The sequence below is a fragment of the Gopherus flavomarginatus genome, chromosome 5 (assembly GCF_025201925.1).
Source record: "Gopherus flavomarginatus isolate rGopFla2 chromosome 5, rGopFla2.mat.asm, whole genome shotgun sequence".
Lineage (NCBI taxonomy): Eukaryota > Metazoa > Chordata > Testudines > Testudinidae > Gopherus > Gopherus flavomarginatus.
In genome coordinates this window covers 59,435,346-59,457,026 of record NC_066621.1, presented here as the reverse complement: position 1 = coordinate 59,457,026, position 21,681 = coordinate 59,435,346, and the positions used below count along the sequence as shown (strand labels likewise).

Below are 21,681 nucleotides of genomic sequence, written 5' to 3'. Positions count from 1 at the left end.
CATCATTGATCATGACCAGTAGTTAATGCCCTTTTTGTTGTTAGTCAAATATTTTGAAATGAAGCCAAGGCTAATTTAACTCCTTAACAAAACAGCCATTCATGGAATGATTTATTGGAGCTATAAACTAAAACTAACAACTGTTTATTATCGCAACTGCTCTTTAAAAGGACAAAATTTCTCAGCGTGGCTGAACAACTGCAGCACTTTCTGTGTCACCCAGAGCAGTGTAATTACTTACCACTGTCATTGAAATCAATTGCTTGCTAAAAGTTTTGAAGACAGATTTTATTTCAGAGATTTCCATAAAGGATCCAACAGAGTCTATAGAGAATCAGTTCCGTGAGGTAAATCCTACCTTCATATCGTAGCAGAGCAAAGCAATTTAAAGTGGAGACAATATCAAAGACCCAGAATCTGAGGGCAAGAGTATTTTGAGTCATGAACTGTGGTGCAGTATGTGTTTCTATGAGTTTAGCACAATCTCTGAGCTGGAGTGCGGTTTCAGGGCGATACAGTAATAAAGTGTTTGTTTCATTACTAATTATTATTAATAATCATCTTATAGAATAAAAATAAATTGTGAATTCTACAAAATCTGGGTTTCTGCTAGTTATAGTTTCAGGGCTAGGTTAGTTCAGCTGCCTGTTTTATAGACTCTGAGCTCATTAACAAAATGACAGGAGAGTCTACATAATCTGCAGCTCTATGACTTAAAAATGTTATTAGTGGGCTAGTCCATGAGAGACTCTTTTATAATGAAATGTGAAACTCCTCAGACCAGGTTCACTGAAGAGTTCACCAGTGTTTGTGCACCAGTCAATGTTCATTTTGATGTTACAATAGGCAACTTCTATGGGGCAGGTGCTGTCTCTTGCTTCCATTTGAATGAGAGAAGCCACAGGCAGCAGGGGAACAGAGCTACACTGGAATTGCAACTATTGTCCCTAATTCTGGCTCCCTAAAATCTGTGGAGTTCCAGCTCAGCAGGCCTCTCCCTCCATGTAATAGTGGATCAGAGTGGGACTTTGTTTCGGAGTACCACCTGTGGGTTGTACTGGCAGCCTCCCTTGCTTGATTACTTGTGTCACATGCCCAGAGAGTTGTGTGTAGTGCAGGCAATTAGGGCTGAAAGAAAATGGATGCAAAGTAATACTGCATTTTTCCTGCTTTCATTTGTGTCCATTTTGGGGACAGAAGGAAAAAGGGCTGGAATGTTATCCTACAATTTTGAGGCAACGTGTAGCACAAACAGAACCAATTTTATTCCAAACATCATTGTATTAAAGCCTGTAAATGATTCCAGCCACGTACTTATTGAGATCTTATTTCAACCCATGATTTGTTGCATAAAATTGGTTTCAGACTTTCATACTTCATACTTATGACCAGATCTTCAAATGATTTGCACTAGCTGAGGAGCGGGTGCGTAATACTCTTTCAGCCATGATACAGCTTCCAGGGCCGGCTCCAGGCACTGGCCGAGCAAGCTTGTGCTTGGGGCGGCAGATTCCAAGGGGCGGTGCCCTTTTTTTTTTTCTTTTTCTTTTTGGTTTGCCGCTCTGGCTGCCCTGTAGAGGGCAGAGGTGGGGAATGCCCTGCAGCAAACTCAGCAGTGCAGCTGCGTCCTTCCCTCCCAGCCACCTGGAGCGATGCAGAGCCCTCCTGGCTGGCGGCACGGCTGGAGGGGCCGCATGGTGAGCACCCCACTGAAGCCCTGGCTGCCCCCCTTCTCTCTGTTTGTTTGGGGGGGTTTGCTTCGCCGCGCCGACCCCCCAGTTTTTTATTTTTTTTTGCTTGGGGTGGCAAAAAAGCAAGAGCTGGCCCTGACAGCTTCCATGAAGTTCAGGTTTATGCTAATGTGTATTTACGTCCTCTAGGTCAGTGCTCACTGGGTGAATATTCCTCTGATGGCTTCAAGCCCTGTCTGCCATGTCCCTTTGGAACATACCAACCTGAACCTGGCCGGACATCCTGCTTTCCATGTGGAGGAGGTCTGACAACAAAATACAGCAGTGCATCAATGTTTCAGGACTGCGAGACGAAAGGTAAGATCAGGAAGAGATACAATGAAACTGCATGAACTCTAAAGTTTAAAGGGCGAAATACATCCCCTCTTTAAAGCTATTATCTCCCAGAATTCTCACACGTTAGTGTCATTCCCCTGGCTCAAGTCATGTGGGAGCTCTCTTACATCTCAAGTTTTTTGGCATTTTGGGACTACTAGATAGTCTGGCAGATATCTTGAACCTGGTCAATGATTTGTCATGACAATCTGTGAAGACAGATAGGAAAGAACATAGGAAAAAACAGGTATTAATCTCAAGGACAAAGGAGAGCTGACTGTCTCTGTGTGATGGCTGGCAGCAAGATGGTCCCCTTAGTACCAGAATGGATGGATGCACAAGGGAGTCACACAATCATAGCAACACTAACCCTTTGGGATCACAGAGGCCAAAGTACCCAAACTGGCTAGAATGTTAATTATGTGCTGACTGGAAACCAGGGATGTGGATAAAGGAACCTAGGGTCTGACTAAAGAGCAGTAGGTTCTGAGAGATGGATCCGCAACAGTCAGAACCATTGACTAGCTCCTGCAGAAAGAGAGTCCTTTATGACCAGGCTAAAAATGGAATTGGCCAGGATGCTCTGGAGCATGATTAATGGGCAGCATGTGGGTCAGAAGCCCCTCTGAAAACTTGAGTTAAGGGAGGTTCCACATAATTGGCACTTGATCCCCAATGCCGGTGACCTAGGATGAGAATCCTGTGGTGATGGTATTTTAATGACAAAGGAGTTTCTTGTTAATATTTGCATTAAAATCATAGGTTTATTGTAAGCAGCATTGTATATTTTTTTGCAAACAGTAATCAAAATTGGTTCTAGTGGAGACGCATGGATGTAAATCCAGTGCAGGATTTTGCCCCACATCCTTACAAAAGGTTAAGGAGACATATGTAACCAGGAGGCAGGGGTTATAATGCATGATTCTAATATAACTCACTGAGCATTGCATAAGACCTGCAAAAACAAATGTACAAATCGTGAAGGGCCAAATCCTTCTCCTCTTAATTATAGTGAGTAGTGTAGTCAATGAATTTCAGCAAGACTGTTCAGGCAGTATGGTACTTTAAGTGTGGCAGAATTGTTCAGTTGATATATGTATCATACATATGTGTATACAGTTAGTTTTACTCATAGCAAATCACCAGGGCTGGACCATTCAATGAAATATTCTTCTTCTCACTATCTGTTATTTACTCTCTCTCTCCCCCTCCCTGCCCCCGACAGACAGATACACATTCTTTCTCTTTCTCTTTCTCTCTTCTGTTTCTAACTTCTAGACAGGAAATAGCATGTGGCACTGTGAGCTATATTTGTGGTCTCACAAAAAGAGCTATTATATTGGAAATGCAGTCAGGAGCCTAGTACACCTTCCTTTTATTGCTGTAGCTCCACGGAAGTATAACATTAGTTATTTACTTAGCTTATAATAAGCCCTATAAAAACATATATAAAACTACTTTCTAGTGTCATAATAGCACTTTTGTAACTGTACTACATGTTTACAAACCCCTACAGTTCAATGTTCACCTGGTCATTTTTATAATACTACAACTCACCGGTGTATTCGCTGCACAGTTGGGACCTACCAACCTGAGTTTGGTCAAAATTATTGTATTTCATGTCCTGGAAACACCACTACTGATTTTGATGGATCAACAAACATAACCCAGTGTAAAAGTAAGTATCACACATGGATTTCTCAGCCAGTTAGAAATGAAAAAGGCCAGAGTCATTAGCATCCAAAATGAGGACTTTAGGGATCGAATTCAGCTTTGGTACAAGTGGGCATAACCACAGAGAAGTCACAGGAGTTGCACCTGTTTACACCACACATGAGTTACGTCCCCAGATAACTTATAGAGGCATCCAGCTCTGTGAATGAGGCATGTAGTATTATTGCGCTACCAGTAATTGAATTTTGCCAGTCTGCACATGAGAAAGATCAACCCTGGGAGTGTTGGGCCACGCTTGGGTACTGCTGGTAGATGTTGGCTTTGCCATGTAATGCAAGAGATTTGGTTGGGTTCTTAGTCGTCTTTTCTCTGTCCCTGGGCAAGTGTGAGGGAGGAATGCTGCTCAGGCAACTCGCTTTGCTCTCTGGGCTTCTTAACAATAACCTCTCCAGCTTATTACAGAACAGGTCCTCAAGGGAGTCCCAGTTGGGTTCTGAATAGTGGTGTCTGCAGTGTGGGAAGATGAGGGCATAAAGCAAGGAAAATGAGGGGAAGAGAAAATTCTCTGATGAAACCCTGATTATATATGTCTGCTTCTAGTAACTGCATCTCTTTATAAACGTAGGGCATGCCACAGCCTTAACAATATTATAAGGCAGCTAGTGCCTAGACCTGCCCAGGTGCACAAGAAGAGTGTTCAAAACATCCTGCACAGGGGCTAGTCAGAATCCCAGTTCTTCTGCATTTGTTTCTTCAAAAGAGGCAGGGAGGGGACTCAAGGTCATGGCCTTGCATCTCCTCGACAGCAGCCAGTGGAGCAGGTCTGGTTTATGGGGCATGCACACCGCACCCTCTGAATGTATGGGGCAGAAGTCACTCTGTTCTGAGCTGTTGCAGACATTGTGCACCATATAGTTGAATTTCCAATACCTTACACCCTGTGTAGTTACTTACCCCTGTTCAAAGCTGAGAATAAAAAGGTTACCCTGGATGTGAGGGAGTGGAGAACTCTGACATGGTCATGTTTTACATCTCCTTTGCAAGTGACTTGCCTCAGCCACCGTATGCCTCTGTGCTAATAGCTAGTTCTGCTCCTAATTTTATTTTTCAGACTTGATCTCATATTTAAAGAAACAGAGGCAAAAGCAGGGACCAGTTTGATGTGCAGCTGACAGAGGAGTGCACCTGTTTCATATACAAACAGGAATGGGTTCATATGTCTGTTGCTCTTGCTGACAATGACTGTAAAGAGGGCTCTAGATATCCCTCTCCTCATGCCCCGGCCCTGGGTGATATGTTCCTTTTTCAGATCGACACTGTGGAGGTGAACTTGGAGATTTTACTGGATACATTGAATCCCCAAACTATCCTGGGAATTACCCTGCGAACACTGAATGTACATGGATTATAAATCCACCTCCGAAGCGCCGCATTCTGATTGTGGTTCCAGAAATATTTCTGCCAATAGAAGATGAATGCGGAGACTACCTGGTGATGCGAAAGAGTTGTAAGTCTGAAATATCTTCCAAACCATACAATGTCTGTCTTTTTCCGATGGACCTCAGTGTGAAGAACAGAATTCTCCTGCTTATTCCATGCCTGGTGCATAAACTAAAAGCCAGTCACCTAAAGCCTAGTTCTAAAGAGTAGAGAAATATAGGTTGCATTTGACAATGAATTTGGAAATCCCGATGAATCGAGGTCCTAAAGCTGAAATATGTCATTGATCTTTGTGAGAAACCTTCATATAGCATTTGTAAGGGCTGATGAATGGTAAAGAGTTATGGGTGCTTTTACCTCTAGGTGATCCCTGCCCAGGTTGGACCGATCAAATACTAATACCATCCGAATTGAGGCCCATTCCACTTGTGCCAATCAACAAGATGGAATTCAATCAAGACAAGTGCAAAGTATTACACTTAGGAAGGAAAACTTAAATGCACAATTACAAAATGAGGAATAACTGGTGAGGTTAATGAGGAAGTACTGCTGAAAAGAATCTGAGGATTATAGTGGATCAGAAACTGAACATGAGTCAACAATGTCATGCAGTTGAGGAAGAGACCAATATAATTCTGGGTGTGTTAACAGGATTATCGTATGTAAGACACAGGAGATAATTGTTCTGCTCGCCTCTGCACTGGTGAGGCTTCAGCTGGAGTGCTGTCCAGTTCTAGGTGCCGCATTTTCAGAAAGATGTGAATAAACTGGAGAGATTCCAGAGGAGAGCAACAAAAATGATAAAAGGTTTAGAAAATCTGACCTGTGAGGAAAGGTTTGAAAAAAGCTGGGCCTGTATAGCCTTGAGTTAAAAAAGATCTGGGGAACCTGATAACAGTTTTCAAATATGTTAAAGTTTGTTATAAAGAGGGTGGTGATCAGTTGTTCTCCATGTCCACTAAAGGTGGGACAAGTAGTAATGGGCTTTATCAGCAGCAAGGGAGATTTAGAGTAGATATTAGGAAAAGCTTTTTCACTACAAGGATAGTTACGCTCTTGAATAGGCTTCCAAAGGAGGTTATGATTTCCCATCATTGGAGGTTTTTAAGAACAGATTGGACAAACACCTGTCAGAGATGCTGGAGGCTTACTTGGTCCTGCCTCCGGGCAGGGGCTGGACTTGCTGACCTCTCAAGGTCCCTTCCACCCCTCCTTTTCTCAGTCTGATTCTACATGTGCTGTGGAGACACCATTTCAGTTTCTGGCACTGGCACATCTCACAAACAATATATTTTAAAAAAGCTGAAAGAAAAGAAGAAAAAATATTTTATGAAAATAATTATGGGGCCAAGTTTTATGGTCAGGGTATGAGCAAGCCTCCAATTTGCTTCACAGAGATCAAGGTCACAGAGGCCCTCTTATAAACTGCAGGTCACCTGGTAAAGAAAAAACAGCCTGCACTGACCAGTCACTCTGAAGCCCCACCTCCACAAACCATTCATCGGGCTAGTGTAGAGCTATAGTAACACCTCTCAAGCTGCACAGCACCTGTGGGGTAAAGACGCTTGAACTTAGAACTGATATGATTCTGTTAAGGGATTGTGGAGATCGGATACAAGCACTCTGTCCACAGACAAGTCCTCAGTTTCTGCAGCTCTGATTCCCCAGTGCCTGCACTCAGGATATGTCTACGCAGCAGAAGCTGGCCTACCCTTGGCTGAATCCAGCTAGCGCAGGTAACAAGCAGTGAACACAGCACAGTACAGGCTTCTGAGAGAGCAAGCCACCAGAACACCTACCCAGGGTCTGTGCTGCGCTGTCTCCATTGCTTGTTACCTGCACTTGGTCCTGCCTCCAGGCAGGGGGCTGGACTTGATGACCTCTCAAGGTCCCTTCCACCCCTACATTTCTGAGTCTGATTCTACATGTGCTGTGGAGACACCATTCAAACGAGCTCAGGTAGGCTAGTCCATGCACAGCTTTTTGCTGTGTAGACATACCCTTGGGCAATGGGCTGGGCTGTCTCCTGATTCAGTCAGCCTGCCGCACTACCAGATAACCTGTTGTCTGAGAGATTGCACCTCCCAGAGGCAAGATGAATTTTCTCTGCAAAGAGCTCTAAAGTATTTCAGCTAATAACTACAGTTGTCCTTTCCAATTAGACTCTTTGGGTGGAAGTTGGCCCAGGGCCACCTATAGGATTCAGGGGGCTTGGGGTCTTCTGCGACGGGGGGCCCCCGCTTCGGCAGTAATTCAGCGGCGGGGGGTCCTTTCACTCTGGGACCCGCCGCCGAAGCCCCCAAGACCCGCGGCGGGGGCGCCCCGCTAACGAATTACCGCCAAAGACCCGGCACTTCGGCAGCAGGTCCCCCCTGCCACTGAAGACCTGGAGCGGCAGAAGCTCTGGGAGCCCGGGCCCCTGCGAGAGTTTTCTGGGGCCCCCAGAGTGAGTGAAGGACCCTGATTCAGGGCCCCCGAAAAACTCTCATGGGGGCTCATGTGGGGCTTGGGGCAAATTGCCCCACTTGCCCCCCCTTCTGAGTGGCCCTGAGTTGGCCTCCTGTAGCTGAGAGCAGAATTTGGCTCTGGCTATTGCCCAAAACAGTTCGGACTAACAGCAAAATCTTGGCACACTAATGCTTGTAAAACAAGGGGGAAAACTGCACTTATTTAACTTGTTGTATTCTGGTTATTCTCTTACCATAAAAGCATTTTTGTCGCAATAGGTTAATGTGTTTTTTAATCGCTAAGTAACTGAAGAGTTAAGAACATAAGAACGGCCCTACTTGGTCATACCAAAGGTCCATCTAGCCCAGTATCCTATCTTCCGAAAGTGGCCAGTGCCAGGTGCCCCTGAGGGAATGAACAGAACAGGTAATCTGTCGCTCATTCCCAGCTTCTGGCAAACAGAGGCTAGAGACACCATTACTGCCCATGCTGGCTAATAGCCATTGATGGATCCAGCTCCATGAATTTATCTAGTTCTTTTTTGAACCCTGTTATTTTCTTGCCAGAGGATGGTGTGAAGGCCACCGTTGTGTGAAGAAATATTTCCTTTTATTTGTTTTAAACCTGCTGCCTATTAAGAGTTGTCTAACAGCTGCGTATTGTCCATTTTCTTTGGAAGCTTCCTCCAATTCTGTGACCACATATGAAACCTGCCAAACCTACGAACGCCCTATAGCTTTCACGTCTAGGTCTAAGAAACTGTGGATCCAGTTCAAGTCGAATGAAGGGAATAGTGCCAAAGGATTCCAGGTGCCTTATGTAACATACGATGGTAAGTGGCTATTAACAGGTGATAAATACTGTAGAATATTACAGTGAGAGCATGAACCTTTCAATCCCTGGAGGATAGGTGGAGCACATTATAGAACAGATAGAACTCTTAAAAAATGGAATCCTTGGGGCATTGACACTTAGTCTATGTTTATTGCTGCTCTAACATGTGGGCCATGAGAATGTTAGCATAGACTGTCCTTTGGCATTTTTACCACTGTGTTGTCAAACTCTGCTCAGAGACAGTCTAGATGACTAGGTGGATAAAACACTTCTGGCTGGTGTATGCTAGTGCTTCCATTCATGCTCTGCTAGCACTGATGGAGCTGCAAAAATGTCAGTGTATACAAAGCCCTAGGCTTGCTTTGCCCTGTTGTTTCACAAACTGCAAATTAACATTTTGGGAAAAGTTTTAGAGCATTTTTTTTGTGCTAATTTCACAATATTGTAAATAATGTAAAAAAGAGATGCAAAAACATGCAAGGAAAAGATGCTCCTTTGCAATAGGTTATTACAGTAGTAACAGTGAATAGCCTTTGAATCTTTTGTTAGTTAACTTGGCACTCAAGTACAGGTCTCCTGGTAAGCAGGTGAAGTTGGACATGATTTGTTCCCTGAATACTTGTGCTCTTTGGGTCAGTATGGGATAAGTCTGTAGAAACTTGGAGCATCACAGAAGGAAGCAATACCCTGTCTCCATCTGAATTTATTGCCATTCCCAAGGCTTATGCCTGCATGATTTGGGGAGTATTTCTTAAGATGTGTCAATTGAAGCATTGAGTTTGACTGACTTTACTTCTATTAGAGTCTGCTTTTATTTATTTTAATGCACTTTGCTTGCATCTAAGCACAGAAAGTTTTTGCATATTTATGCACTGTAAAATCAATGTGTTTCCAGTGACAAAAAATATGATGCTGTGCTTATCTGGCATTAAATTCACTTAGCCAAGTGGTTGAATGAACGGAGGACTTGATGTAATTGCACATAAACAACTCCCACCTCCGTACTGCAGATTATGACAGTCTGATTGTCAGCTTGTAAAATTTTCCAACAAGAACTTTCATACTTTCTCCTCTTATGCATGGAAACCTCTCCCTGTAAATATCCACAAAGCTACTTCAGTGTCCTTTAAATCCCTCCTTAAAACTGCACTGTGCCTGCTGCCTACAAAAACTCAACATTGGTTAGGCAGCTGGCATGCTCTGACCACTGCCTAGTCTGTTGACCAGTACTGTCTCTTAGTGTCCTTGTGCTCTCCCCCCGCCCCCCAATCTATATCTGCTTGTTGTCTGATTTTTTACTTCAGTTGTAAGCTCTTTGGGACACCGACTATCTCTTTGTTATATGTCTGTCAAGTCCTAGCACAAAAAGGACCTGGCCTGTAGGTGCTACCACAGTGGCTGTGAGAGGACGTGGGGGAACTCTCCTCCTCCCAACAACCTCTCCTGTCAGCAGCATCTTTCCCTTGGTGGCAGGGATGCACATCCGATGAGCCTTAAGAAGCTGGTCAGGCTGTGCGAGGGACACACAGTAGTGCACACAGGGCCAGATTTACACTTTACACTCCCTAGGCACAGCATCTTTAGCGCCTCCCCCCCCACAGCTGACCTTTGTGTTTTCTGTAAAAAATGGAACTGTTAATCCACATGTAACTTTTAGGCACCCCTAGAATGCCAGCACCCCTAGGTACATGCCTACTGTGCCTCATTGGACTCTGACTGCACACATTCATCTCCTTCACCCTTAACTCCAACCTCATGCTTACCCTTGAAACTTCCCAAAACTCAGCCCTTCACCTGGAATCCCAGGGGTGAAATCCTGGTTCCACTGAAATCAATGGCAAAAAAACCACATTGACTTCAGTGGGGCCAGAGCTTCACCCCAGATGTCTCCTCTGCACCTGTGTCACTGTTGGTGAGGTTGGAGTTAAGGCTTTGTCAGACAGCGTGAGCGAGGTGTAACATTTCCCTGTACCTATTGGGAGCAGAAGGCCCTTCTCTGGTTGGCTGCAGTGTCTCACCGACAGTGGGTAATTCATTGGTTGGGGGAAGACCTCGCCCTTAGCTTGGACTTTCCTTCCTTTTAAGGCTTTTGTTGCCTGGGAGGGTTTTGCCCTGGATCAACTGTAACTGCTCTTTAAGAAAGTTTTTGATTATTATATGAAGAAGCCAGCAAAAGATTCAGAATATTTAAAGATGGATTTTGTGTGGATTTCTTTAGCAACATAATAAGTTTGAAGCATGCCACATGGTTACAGTACAGAGCTGTCCCAGGCTGCTGCTGCTTTCTTTTGCCTTTGACAGATTGATGATGAATAGCTCAGCTTGTGTCCTCATAATAAATAGCACAGTGTATTTATAGAAGGTCATTTGAAATACCAAAGATTGCTAATTTGAGAGCCAGATGTTTGGTGTTAATGTGAACCTACAAGCCCACCACCCTTCCTGTTGCGTCCAGTCACCAGCAGCTCACTCGTGTGTTTAAAGGAGGAATTTGGCCCTTATTGATTATGCAGCTGAATCTAACAGGCGAATGCTTATATGTGTCCCCAACAGAGGATTACCAGGAGCTAATAGAAGACATAGTTCGGGATGGTAGACTCTATGCATCTGAAAATCATCAAGAGATACTTAAGGTAAATTTTCCTCTATTAAATCTTTGCTATGAGAATTAATGGAGAGATTAATACAGAATGGTAAATTACACTTTCTTGTGCTAGGGAAGCTGCTTCCCTACATGGGATTCACCCCACTGAGGCCCTCTCTTGGGCTGTCTGCATGAGCAACTTTAATGCCTTCCAAGACCTCTATACTAACTCTATAGGTCCAGCCACTTCAGGGAAGTGCTAAATCAGTGCATACCCCTTCCCAGGCCTCAGCATCAATGAAGCCCCCTGCCTAGGGGTGGATGGAGCAGCGGCACAAGGATGCCTATGCATCTCTAAAGTGCCAGGAAAAGGATCTCCAGGCTGGCTTCACATAGACCATCTTGGAAGGCTGCAATGGGACCAAGCTTGAGGAGAGGGACATAGGCTTATATCTACTTGGATCCAGTGCCCTGCACAACTGGCACGGAGAGACAATGGCGGCTGTTCCAGCTCACAGAATAGCAGCCTTGAAGGAGGGAGTGAGGGCCCTGCAGTTATTAACCCTAGATTGGGGAGACTGATTTCACTTCTCTGACACACATCATACTCCACTTCTCTGACACACATCATACTCCACCTTATACAGAGCCCAGTACTCAGGCAAGTGGAGTGGATTTCACCCAAAAAGCACATTTCTCCTGTCAGACTTCAACTCAATATCCTGCTTTCTGTAAATGCTTGGATCTGCTAGTATTGAAATAAAGACCATGGGCAAAAGCCTGACTCCCTTGAAGTCAGTGGCAAGATTTCACTCCAGCTGTGCAGATCTGAGAGCCCACATTAGTGATGGGAAAGTAAAAATTCGAGGCCATTGCTTCTATTAAAACAATTCCTTATGGAATCATTGGTGATTAAGTGTCGGTGACTCTGATTGTAATTTGACAGTAACAAATCTGCCTTACCCTTTTCAGGATAAGAAGCTGATAAAGGCATTGTTTGATGTCCTGGCACATCCGCAGAACTACTTCAAGTACACAGCACAAGAGTCTAGAGAGATGTTCCCACGATCCTTTATTCGACTGCTGCGCTCTAAAGTTTCCAGATTTTTGAGGCCTTACAAATAACTGGTCCTACATTTTAAACACTAAACAGCCCCTAACGATGGGGCAGAGCATTGCGAGGGGTGGGACTGTGTCTGAGTGTTTTGCACGCTGGCAGAGAGACCGTAGGGAAGCTCTCCAATTAGCTTGTTTGCAGAGTTTGGCTTTCACAGCTGATATAAATGGTTTGGCAAACAGAATTTTGATTCCTTTCCAGATGATCCCTTTCGGGTCACAAGATGCTCTCCGGGTTAAGTGTCTGTTGGATTAGAGACTGGGAATGTTTTCTGTAATCAAATGATGCCAGGCATGATATCTTCAGAGCTCTGCCCTGTTGCTGCATCAGTAACCCAAAAGCTAATAAATGTGGACATACTAAGTGCTGCCGTGTGGCTCTGGGCTGTAATTAAGGCTTGTCACCTCCAGAAAGCTGCACTCACATTCAGTCTGTTTGAAGGTGAAAACAAGTTTGATGTCCCTCTCAAACCTGCACTGCCAGGAAATTCAGAGCAGAGTTTGAAATGGTCTTAACCAAACCAGTAAATCCAAGTTTTGCACAAGATGTGAATTTCTCTCTGTGTGTCATACTAGGTACAGTACCTATGCGTGGCAAAGTAAACTAAGGATGAAATTTAAGCCTAAACTCTATGGACCAGATTTACCACTGCATTGCTCCAGTTTCTGCTGATGTCTCTCTTTTGATTTCAGTGGCGTTATATTAGAGTAAAATGGGAGTACCGCAATGATGAATCAGACCTTGATCAAACTGATCCACCAGCCAATTTCCCTTATGGGTATGGGTGCAACAGCTCCTGGAGCCCTGAGTTTGAAGAAGTGGCAGAGTGGCTTCTCTCTGCCAGATCCCTGTATATTTCCCCTTCCACACAGCCCTTATTCTTAGGTTATGTCCAGGAAAGAGGCTTTGGCCCTTTGAAAATGGAGTGTTATAAATGCTCATATATGGGCAATGGCATATTAACTCCCAAATCCCATTTTAAATATTCACTTCTACATTAACCTCTCACACATAGTAATGGGCACCTCACAACACCCCTGTGATGTAGGGAAGTACTATTATCCCCATTTTACAGATAGGGACAGAGAGACTAAGTGGCTTGCCCATGATCACACAGGAAATTTGGCAGAGCAGGGACTTAAACGTAGGTTTTCTGATTCCCAGGCCAACGTCCTAACCACTGCACCATCTTTCCTACATGCTAGGAAGTTATCCTGAAAGAATCCCTATGGAGAGTTACTCTTGTTGAACTGTTTGTGCTGGCTGACTGCAGGTCTGGGCAGAGTTTAAATTACATCATAATCTTGTGGTTGTTCACAATCTTCTCAGCAGAGATGCTCTTGCTGCTCTATGTAGGAGACTGTGTACAAATCCCTCCAGTCCAGAGATGGCCCCAGTATCTGTCTCTCTAGGGATTAGTCACTGGAAGTGCTGTGAGATGGAAATAGCAAGTATTTCTAATCCAAATGCTTTTACTATGTGTTTCTTTTTGAAAGGTACAGGACTCTACAAGCTGAGGTCCTGTAGTATGATCGTAACTAATGCTATATGTACTAGAGCAGGGCTCGGCAACGTTTGGCATGCAGCCCATCAGGGTAATCCACTGGCGGGCCACAAGACATTTGGTTTACGTTGACTGTCCGCAGGCACAGCACCCTGCATCTCCCAATGGTTGTGGTTCGCCGTTCCTGGCCACTAGGAGCTGCAGAAAGTGGCGACCAGCACATCCCTGCAGTGCGTGCCGCTTTCCGCAGCTCCCATTGCCTGGGAACGGCAAACCGCAGCCACTGGGAGCTGTGGGGGGCCATGCCTGTGGATGGTCAATGTAAACAAAATGTCTCACAGCCTGCCAGTGGATTACTCTGATGGGCTGCATGCTGAAGGTTGCTGACCCCTGTACTAGAGTTTGGAACCAAGGAATTGCTTGCAAAAACAGTAACACTCTTTTGGCTTCATTGCACTAGCGTGGGGTATATAACTATTATATGAGAATAATATCATGTTTACAGTGGAATGGATGAAACTAATGTACAAAGAGAAGACATTCAAAATCTCTTACTTGCCTTATAAGAGTAAATGAATGCCACTGAAAGGCTGTGTACCTGAATCACAATGCAATAAGATTTCAGTGCTGTAGTTCTGCAGCATGCAAGACTTCCACTGGTTTCTGTGCACAAAATACCTGTAGTATTAGATTTTAGTACTTTCCTTGGCTAGGATTCAAGGCCATGCCTCTGCCTCCAGGCCACACTACCGATGCCCATGCGAACTGACTTTTTTGTGGTTTGGATGTGCTGCTGGGGATATAAACCCAGTTCATACAACTGCTATAGACCTAAGCAGCTGAAACAATTCAACTTTATTTCCCAGCGAGACATCAACTAAAATGATTGATTTAAAAGAGGGACCAACAATAGAAAGTTCTGAAACATTCACATGTTGTATTTGTATGTTGGTGAATTTGGTGGGCCAATTCCAGTGTATGCTGGGACAATGAAAAGGTTCCTATTGACTTCACTGCTTCTCATGCTGTGTCTAAATTAATTTTTACTTCCATATTGTTTCCATATGGCAAATTGCTCCCCTAAAACCCACATGGTGGATATCAAGCCATTCTCCCAGGTTGTTGTGGAGATTTCCATTGTTGTCAGTGGATATTCCCAGTTCGTAGGGAAAGAATAGTATTAGAGGCAAGATCTGTGTTGCTGAACTGAGTGGAGAATTCTGCCCTTTGTAAAGAAGAATCATTTTTGCTCCATGGCAATGTTTGGTTTTGGCAAATGCTTAATAGCAATGTTTAGTTTTACTTTTAGCATGACCTTTGTGCTAAATAGTATGAGCAAAATTCCACTCTGATCCACACTGTAGATTTCACTATTGATTTGCAGTGTAAAATGACTAGGGGACTCTTACCCTGAGAAATCACTTTTGCCACCTAATTATAGAGAGAACTGATCACTATATCAAAATGAAATTGTGCTTGGAATTTTAACTCCATAGGGAGGCTAGTCGTTGTAGATATAGTGCTGTAGACATTTAATTTGCGTTCTACATCGTGTTTGTAGACTGTGATTTTTTTTTCACAGCAAGAAAGAATTCAGAAAATGTGTAACCTTATAAAATAGGATTTAACTTAAAAAAATATTAGCACTAACTGGATGATTTACCATCTCTTGTATGAAGTGGATTCATGAGGATTGCTGTCATGACTGTAAATTATGTAAAAAGTTTCATATTGTTACATGATACTCTTAATAAGAGAAATAAATCAGTGACTTTTGAGTTGCATGAGAAAACCACTGGATAATGTTTTCAGTTTTCTTCTATTATCAAAACAGTATTTTGCTCAGACTAAAGGCTATATAGCAAGTTATCCCACAAGAGATAAACTTCATGTCCTGGTAACGTATGTTATATTTTATTATATATTCTCTGTAATTAGTTAGTTTTCCCAGTCATACAAAATTGTACATGTTTTTGAAGAACATAAAAACTGAGTTATCTTCGGATTATAATATTTAATACCATGAGGAAAATACAGAAAGGTTTATAATCTTGAAATTGACTAATATGTAGATATAAAAAAGAAGTGGGTAAACTACTGGCTGCATATGTCAAAGAATGAACTATATGTAACAGCTACAAAGCATTTTGTCAGTTTATGATATAAAATTACAATCACAATAATTACTGTAATGAAGAACTAATCGGTTCGCACAGTAAATTTAAGGCTAAACCCTAGCTTCATTGAAATATCTGGGAATTTTACCAGTGATGTCAGTGCATCCAAAGAATCATTTAGATTAAAAAATAAAAATCGAAACCAGGTAATATTGTCTAGTTTTTAAAAATTTACAATGAAATTTCATTTAAATGACTACCCAAAGGGCCAGGATAAATGGTTCATGGTCTAATTTAACTAAAATAAGGCCACACTTGTACTGGAAACGACTGTAATATTTTGAAGTGGTCACTTAAGACAGAAGTTGGATTGTTGAAGATGGTCTGCAGCATAAGTGTATTTTGTACACACATACTTTTATACGATAGTCAATGGGAATTTTGTGTGCAGAAAAACTGCATGACTGGGTCCAAACAAAGCGACCTTGCCTTGTACCCTGTGCATGGCTCTAAAATGGCAAAGGTGGTTGGAATACTGTCCTGACTGTGCTTTCTTCTGTGCGCTATGGTAGGAGGAAATATGCTGTGAACATAAAGCCTAGGACTAATCGATCAGAGTCGTGACTTTGTCTGGGAATCTGCATATGGAATTGCAGATGGAGAATATTGTGGGGCAAAGGTCAGAGAGTGTATCTTTCATGAGGCTAAGATGGTGATGTGAGACTGCTATCACAGAAGCAGCCTGTAGAGATATAACTGTCATTCAGTTCAGTAGGGAAGAGACTGAAAACTCATTCAGGGCTAATAACCTTGGGATATTTAGAATATCTGAAAAGTCATGAAAAGCAGGGGAGATCTTTATTTTGAAACAACTTGTTTCAAACTCACTATCTCAGGACACATCATGGCCATTGCCATAGCTCACATAGTACCACACAGAAGCTCCTCAGATCCTGTCCTGCCAAGAATGAGTGACATTAGCAGTATGTAAATCCCCCTAAAGGAAAAACACTTGATTTGGAAAAAATATTCCGTGTTTTCCAGAGGGTATACAATCGGGAAAAGCTGTGCTGATACCCAAATCAGGTTAGAGTTTGTAAAGCACTTTGAAGATGTAACATGCTACGTAAGTGCTAAGTATTATTATTTATTAGGATCCTTCAAATACATGCCAATATTGTTGCCAAAAGTAAGCTAGCAGTGTTTGTAATGCTAATAGTATAGTTTCTACAGTTTAATATCATGCATACTGAGGAGACACAGTTCATGAGGCAGCATCAGCTGCAGCTACACAGTTGGATGTCAAACGTAGAGGCTTTATCTAACATATGACTATTGGCCCCACCCAGTAGTGATAAAGACAAATACGTACAGTACATGCAATTTATGCAGATCACACTTCACTTACATAAAATGTTTGCCATGTCTACAGCAAGTTGAGAGTAAAAGAAGATGGAGAACAAGATTTTACTTATATTTAACTACATGGCATAGGGTTTGAGTGATTTTTGTGTGTGTGTATGTGATGTTATTAGAGTGATTAAGCTGCACAAAAATACACAGGGCCAAATTCTGCCTCCACTTATGCCTGAGCAGCCCTCCCCAAAGCCAAGGGGAGCTGTGTATAGAAAGAACATAACTTGGCGGCAAAGGATTAAAGTTTCAGTGCTTGCTTATTATCAAGGCAATAGCCCAGATTCCCAGTGATGTTTGTTCCTGTGTAATCTACATAGTAACAGCTGTGTCCTTTCCCTAACTTGCTTCAAGTCAATCTTGTATGTCTTATCTTGGCCAATTGTGAGAACAGAGAGCTTTGGCTGAGAGAGGCATTGTAGGATATTAAACTACAAGAGAGCCAGGGAAGTATTGCAGTGGCAGGGCCTGAGATTGAATGGGAGACCTTTGAGGTGGTGTAGGGTGTGATAGTGATGGAGCAGGAGGCACTCAGTCAGAATTGGAGCCGCAGGCCAGGAACGCTATGCTGCTGGAGATGTTGTATTTTGGATTAGAAGTAAAACTGCAATCCTGACCGCACTGATCATTGACAGCCTCCATGGAATGTCTGACTTGGGTCTGGCTGTGTTACCCTAATGTATTGGCCAAATTCTATATACTGTAATTCCACCCGGCCTCCCCCTGCACTGTCAATCAGATACATTATCCCTCTTCATTTCCTGTCCTAAAGCAGCTGCTGCCTTTCAGTCCAAAGGGGTGCACTGCAGTGCTGGGCCAAGCCTGTGAGGCCTGTGTAGGAAGGGAAACACGATCCTGCCACTCCCCTCTGAGTCCCCATGTTGGGAGGCAAGGCAACTAGTGCTGCTGTCTGCACGCCCCCGAGTGCTCAGCCGGCCCCTCTTAGCTCTGCCCCCAACTGCACAGGCAGTGCCCCTGTGGAATGGAAACCTGAGCAGAGAGCAAGTGGTGCTGGTGAATTGGCTGCTGCTAAAGGTTCCCCTGTTGCACACACGTGGCAGGAGGTGAGGTGTTGCCCTGAGACAACACACCATGTCCCTTCAGTGGAAGAGGGGAGGGATGGGGCTGTCTTAGGATAGGGGCAGGGTGTGGGGTGTAGTGAGAGGCACATTGAGGCAGGCTCTGAGAGTGGCATGGCAGCAGGTTTCTAGGCTAGGAAGGAGAGTGGGAGTCTAAGGGCAGGGGATGGAGGATGAGTTAGGGGAATGGGGTGATTAAGCAGGGAGGAGGGCATGTTAGTGGAGCAGGGGACCCCTTAGGGCAGGGAGAGTATGGACCATGATAGGGAGAATGGGGTCTTGGGGGAGGGGGCTGAGGATAAGAGTCTCCAGGAGGACATGATAAGTAGGATTACCACCTTTGAAATACAACCACCCTGGCAGTCCTTCCCTCCCTACACCACACAAGGCAACAGACTGGTGCTGGTAGCTACCCCCCACTGCACACTCCTTGCCTCATTCACTTGGGTTGCTCTGGTGTTAATGTTTTTTTATGTACTGGTACTGATTTCGGGGGAAAGTGATGGAAAAGCCAGGATGTTGCAAATCAATCTAAACATGATGACACGGATGTGGTTGGGTAGCCTGCCTGACTCAAGCAGCAAAATTATTACACTTTCACTCGCATAGGTGCTAATTCTGTCAGCCAACTTACAAAAATAAAGTTGTGAAAAGGCTTTTATTCACAGTGAGAACAGTGGTTTCATTCAGCTTAATAACTAACCGGAATGCTAGTGACTGGACTAAAGACTAGAGTCTTTTTGCTATTTCTGTATAGTATTTAATAGAGATCATGAGTCTGTGCGTCTGTGTCTGTAGCATTAGGATGACAGAAGGATGCTGCAATATGGAAAACAAAAATATTTATTGATCTCATACTTGGTATCATTTTAAAAATCTGTCTCTCTTTGACATTTGCAGCTGGGACAGATAATCAAGGCATAGTTTCTCACCTATTTGCTCCTGTGACTTCCCAACACAACCCAGCATCTAACATAAATCATCCATAGAACACACAAGGGTATGATCTGTGAGAATGTGGCCTTCCCTGACCCCTACTGTATAAGAACATGCAATACTATGGAAGTAAAACTTGGTGTTGACAACAGCATTAGTTAGGGATGGCTATGGCCTGTGTGCAGTCATCTGAACACCTTGATGTATCAGCTTAGACCCTTGTGTGTACTGTTATGAGCTCACAGAGACACCCCCCCACAATGCAATTGGGTGTGTCCATCTTCATGGACTGTACAGGGATCAGACACACGTGCTGTACAGACGTGTGTACTCTGTCATTCCTCCCTTATAGCAGGCACACATAGTGGTGTCCTCTCTTATGTAACTATCCTTGCAGGATATGCACAGTTGTGGCTCTCTGTGGTGGCCATGTTTGCCATTCCGTTGAGTGATGCTTTGCATGTGAATCATGGGCCATACTAGTGTGCTCCTTAACACACAGTTGTTTCCTGGTGTTTAGCACAGATGGAGCGCTTACCACATGGTTTTCCACAAGAGGGCAGCATATGGCCCCTAGTGAAACAGCTATTAAAACAACACAGGATGCCAAGCAACCAGAGGTTTTGTTCTATGTCCACTGTAGAGGGCTTCAATCTAAAGGGGATGTTGAAACAGAGAGCTTCATTATGGAGGGCTCATTTGTTTCCTGCTGCACAGATACGTTACATGGTACTGATGAAAAATATCTTGTCACGCAGCCATAGTTTCTACTCTGTGTGGTGAAATCTGAATGAAGAAGCTGCTTCTCTCTGATCCAGGCAAGAAAGACTCTAGGTCTAAGCAGTGAAAGCAGTCAGATAAATAACGCAAACAAAATGGTTCATCCAGTTTTTACTGAAGGCACACTTACTAAAATAGCAGGATGATGAAAATGTAAAATCCTATTACACCCTGGATAGCATTTGTAGCAGCAGCCATTACAGTCACTGTAACTTTGCTGAATAAACATAATGAGTTTGAACTGACTTTAAACAAACTCATACCTTACATTATTTCATATCCGCAAACTGATTTCAAATGACAGAAACAAAATCTGGAAACAGCTGTGAAGTGTGGAAAATACATTTTCCACCTCTTCAGTCGGCAGTGGAAAGAGACCTTTTTTCTGAACTAACCTCCACACTGCCTCCCATCAGGACTGTTGTCTCCGCTTTTGAATTCCCAGTGCAAAAGAATCCAGGCTGAAAGTTGTGGTTTGCACAGAGAAAACACCCTAGCGCACAATGGGAAAAGGTATCCTGGATAGGTAAGACTATGCACAATTACTATTGTTTGTGTATGCTTAAGTATTTTTGGCAATCTGTTTCAACATGAAAAGTCTCATCCTTATGATATCCAGTTCTTATACTTGTCATTAATGACATCTGAAATTTTAACCCTGTATGTAGAACTAATACTTTTTTTTTTTCATTTTGTTTCTTTTTTCAGAAAAGCACGCTCAAGTTGGATGACAGCTTGACCAATATCCAATGAGCAGGCTCTCTTGAAATAGTTGAGTTCCCAAAGTAGAGCAGAAACCTTTTGAATAAAAGGTACTCAATAACTCAGTATTTCTGATAATTTTCCTCAGTGCTCAACAGAACTAAGCCTGTAGACAGGCTAACATCCAGGCTTAGCGTAGAAGTACTCAGCAGTTCACTAGACAGGAAGGTGAAGATATTTAACTAAAACCACAACAAGGCAAACACACCCACTCAGTAAAATTACATTCCAGGCCATTTGTGTACTTGACACACGATTGGCAAATGTATGCATTTGCAAATATTAGCACTGAATATGCAGTAATGTCTCACTCAATCTTACTGATCATGCATGAGTTGCTACATTTTTGAATATGTTATGTGGAGAGAGGGCGTGATATTAACTCGCTTGTATGGCACTACTTGGGAGTTCTGGATGTTTGGCCTCATAAAGTAAACATCACAGCGCCATGTAGGTGAGAGATCCTGTGTTTGATTAGCACTGGAGTTGATTAGCACTGTGGTGTCTGCTTCTTTTCTATTGCTAGGCAAAGTATTTTTATCCTAAATGGATACTGTCAAATAGCTCAGGCTCAGATTTTGATTTATCATAAAAATATCAGGCAAATTCAGGATTCAAAACTTGGGGGGTTGTTTTTTTCTGCTGGGAAATTGAAACTGCCCCAAAAGTTTGCAAAGCACCTACACAAAAATGCTTTCTCTTCCTGCCCCCTTTCTGCCCTCTCTGAAGGAGGGATGCTGCTGTAGTAGTTACGGAGTCCATAAGAAGGAGAAAATATTTGCCAAATAACGTCCTCTCTAGTCTCAACTGGTCTTGAGAGGCAGAATATTTTCAAGTTTTGTTTATAAAAGATATAAATAGTAGTGTTATGGTTTGGAGAACCTACTGTCCTTATTTGGTGAGATAAACATCTAGCTGCAGGGTTTT

At 43.3% G+C, this 21,681-nt stretch overlaps 2 protein-coding genes across 2 annotated transcripts in view; both read left to right on the top strand.

The window, feature by feature from the left end:
- The window catches only part of SCUBE2 (signal peptide, CUB domain and EGF like domain containing 2), a 70,853-nt gene extending 57,151 nt beyond the window's left edge, over positions 1–13,702 (top strand). The window contains exons 18-23 of the mRNA XM_050955058.1: positions 1,881–2,048; positions 3,583–3,744; positions 5,050–5,247; positions 8,308–8,460; positions 11,016–11,095; positions 12,019–13,702. Of these exons, the coding sequence (XP_050811015.1) occupies positions 1,881–2,048; positions 3,583–3,744; positions 5,050–5,247; positions 8,308–8,460; positions 11,016–11,095; positions 12,019–12,171 (914 nt within the window). The 3' untranslated portion in view covers positions 12,172–13,702. The remainder of the gene's footprint in view (positions 1–1,880; positions 2,049–3,582; positions 3,745–5,049; positions 5,248–8,307; positions 8,461–11,015; positions 11,096–12,018) is intronic.
- Positions 13,703–20,730: 7,028 nt separating this feature from the next.
- NRIP3 (nuclear receptor interacting protein 3) overlaps positions 20,731–21,681 on the top strand; it is a 55,722-nt gene continuing 54,771 nt past the window's right edge. Inside the window, exon 1 of the mRNA XM_050955170.1 lies at positions 20,731–20,804. The gene's annotated coding sequence lies outside the window, so the exon portion shown is untranslated. The remainder of the gene's footprint in view (positions 20,805–21,681) is intronic.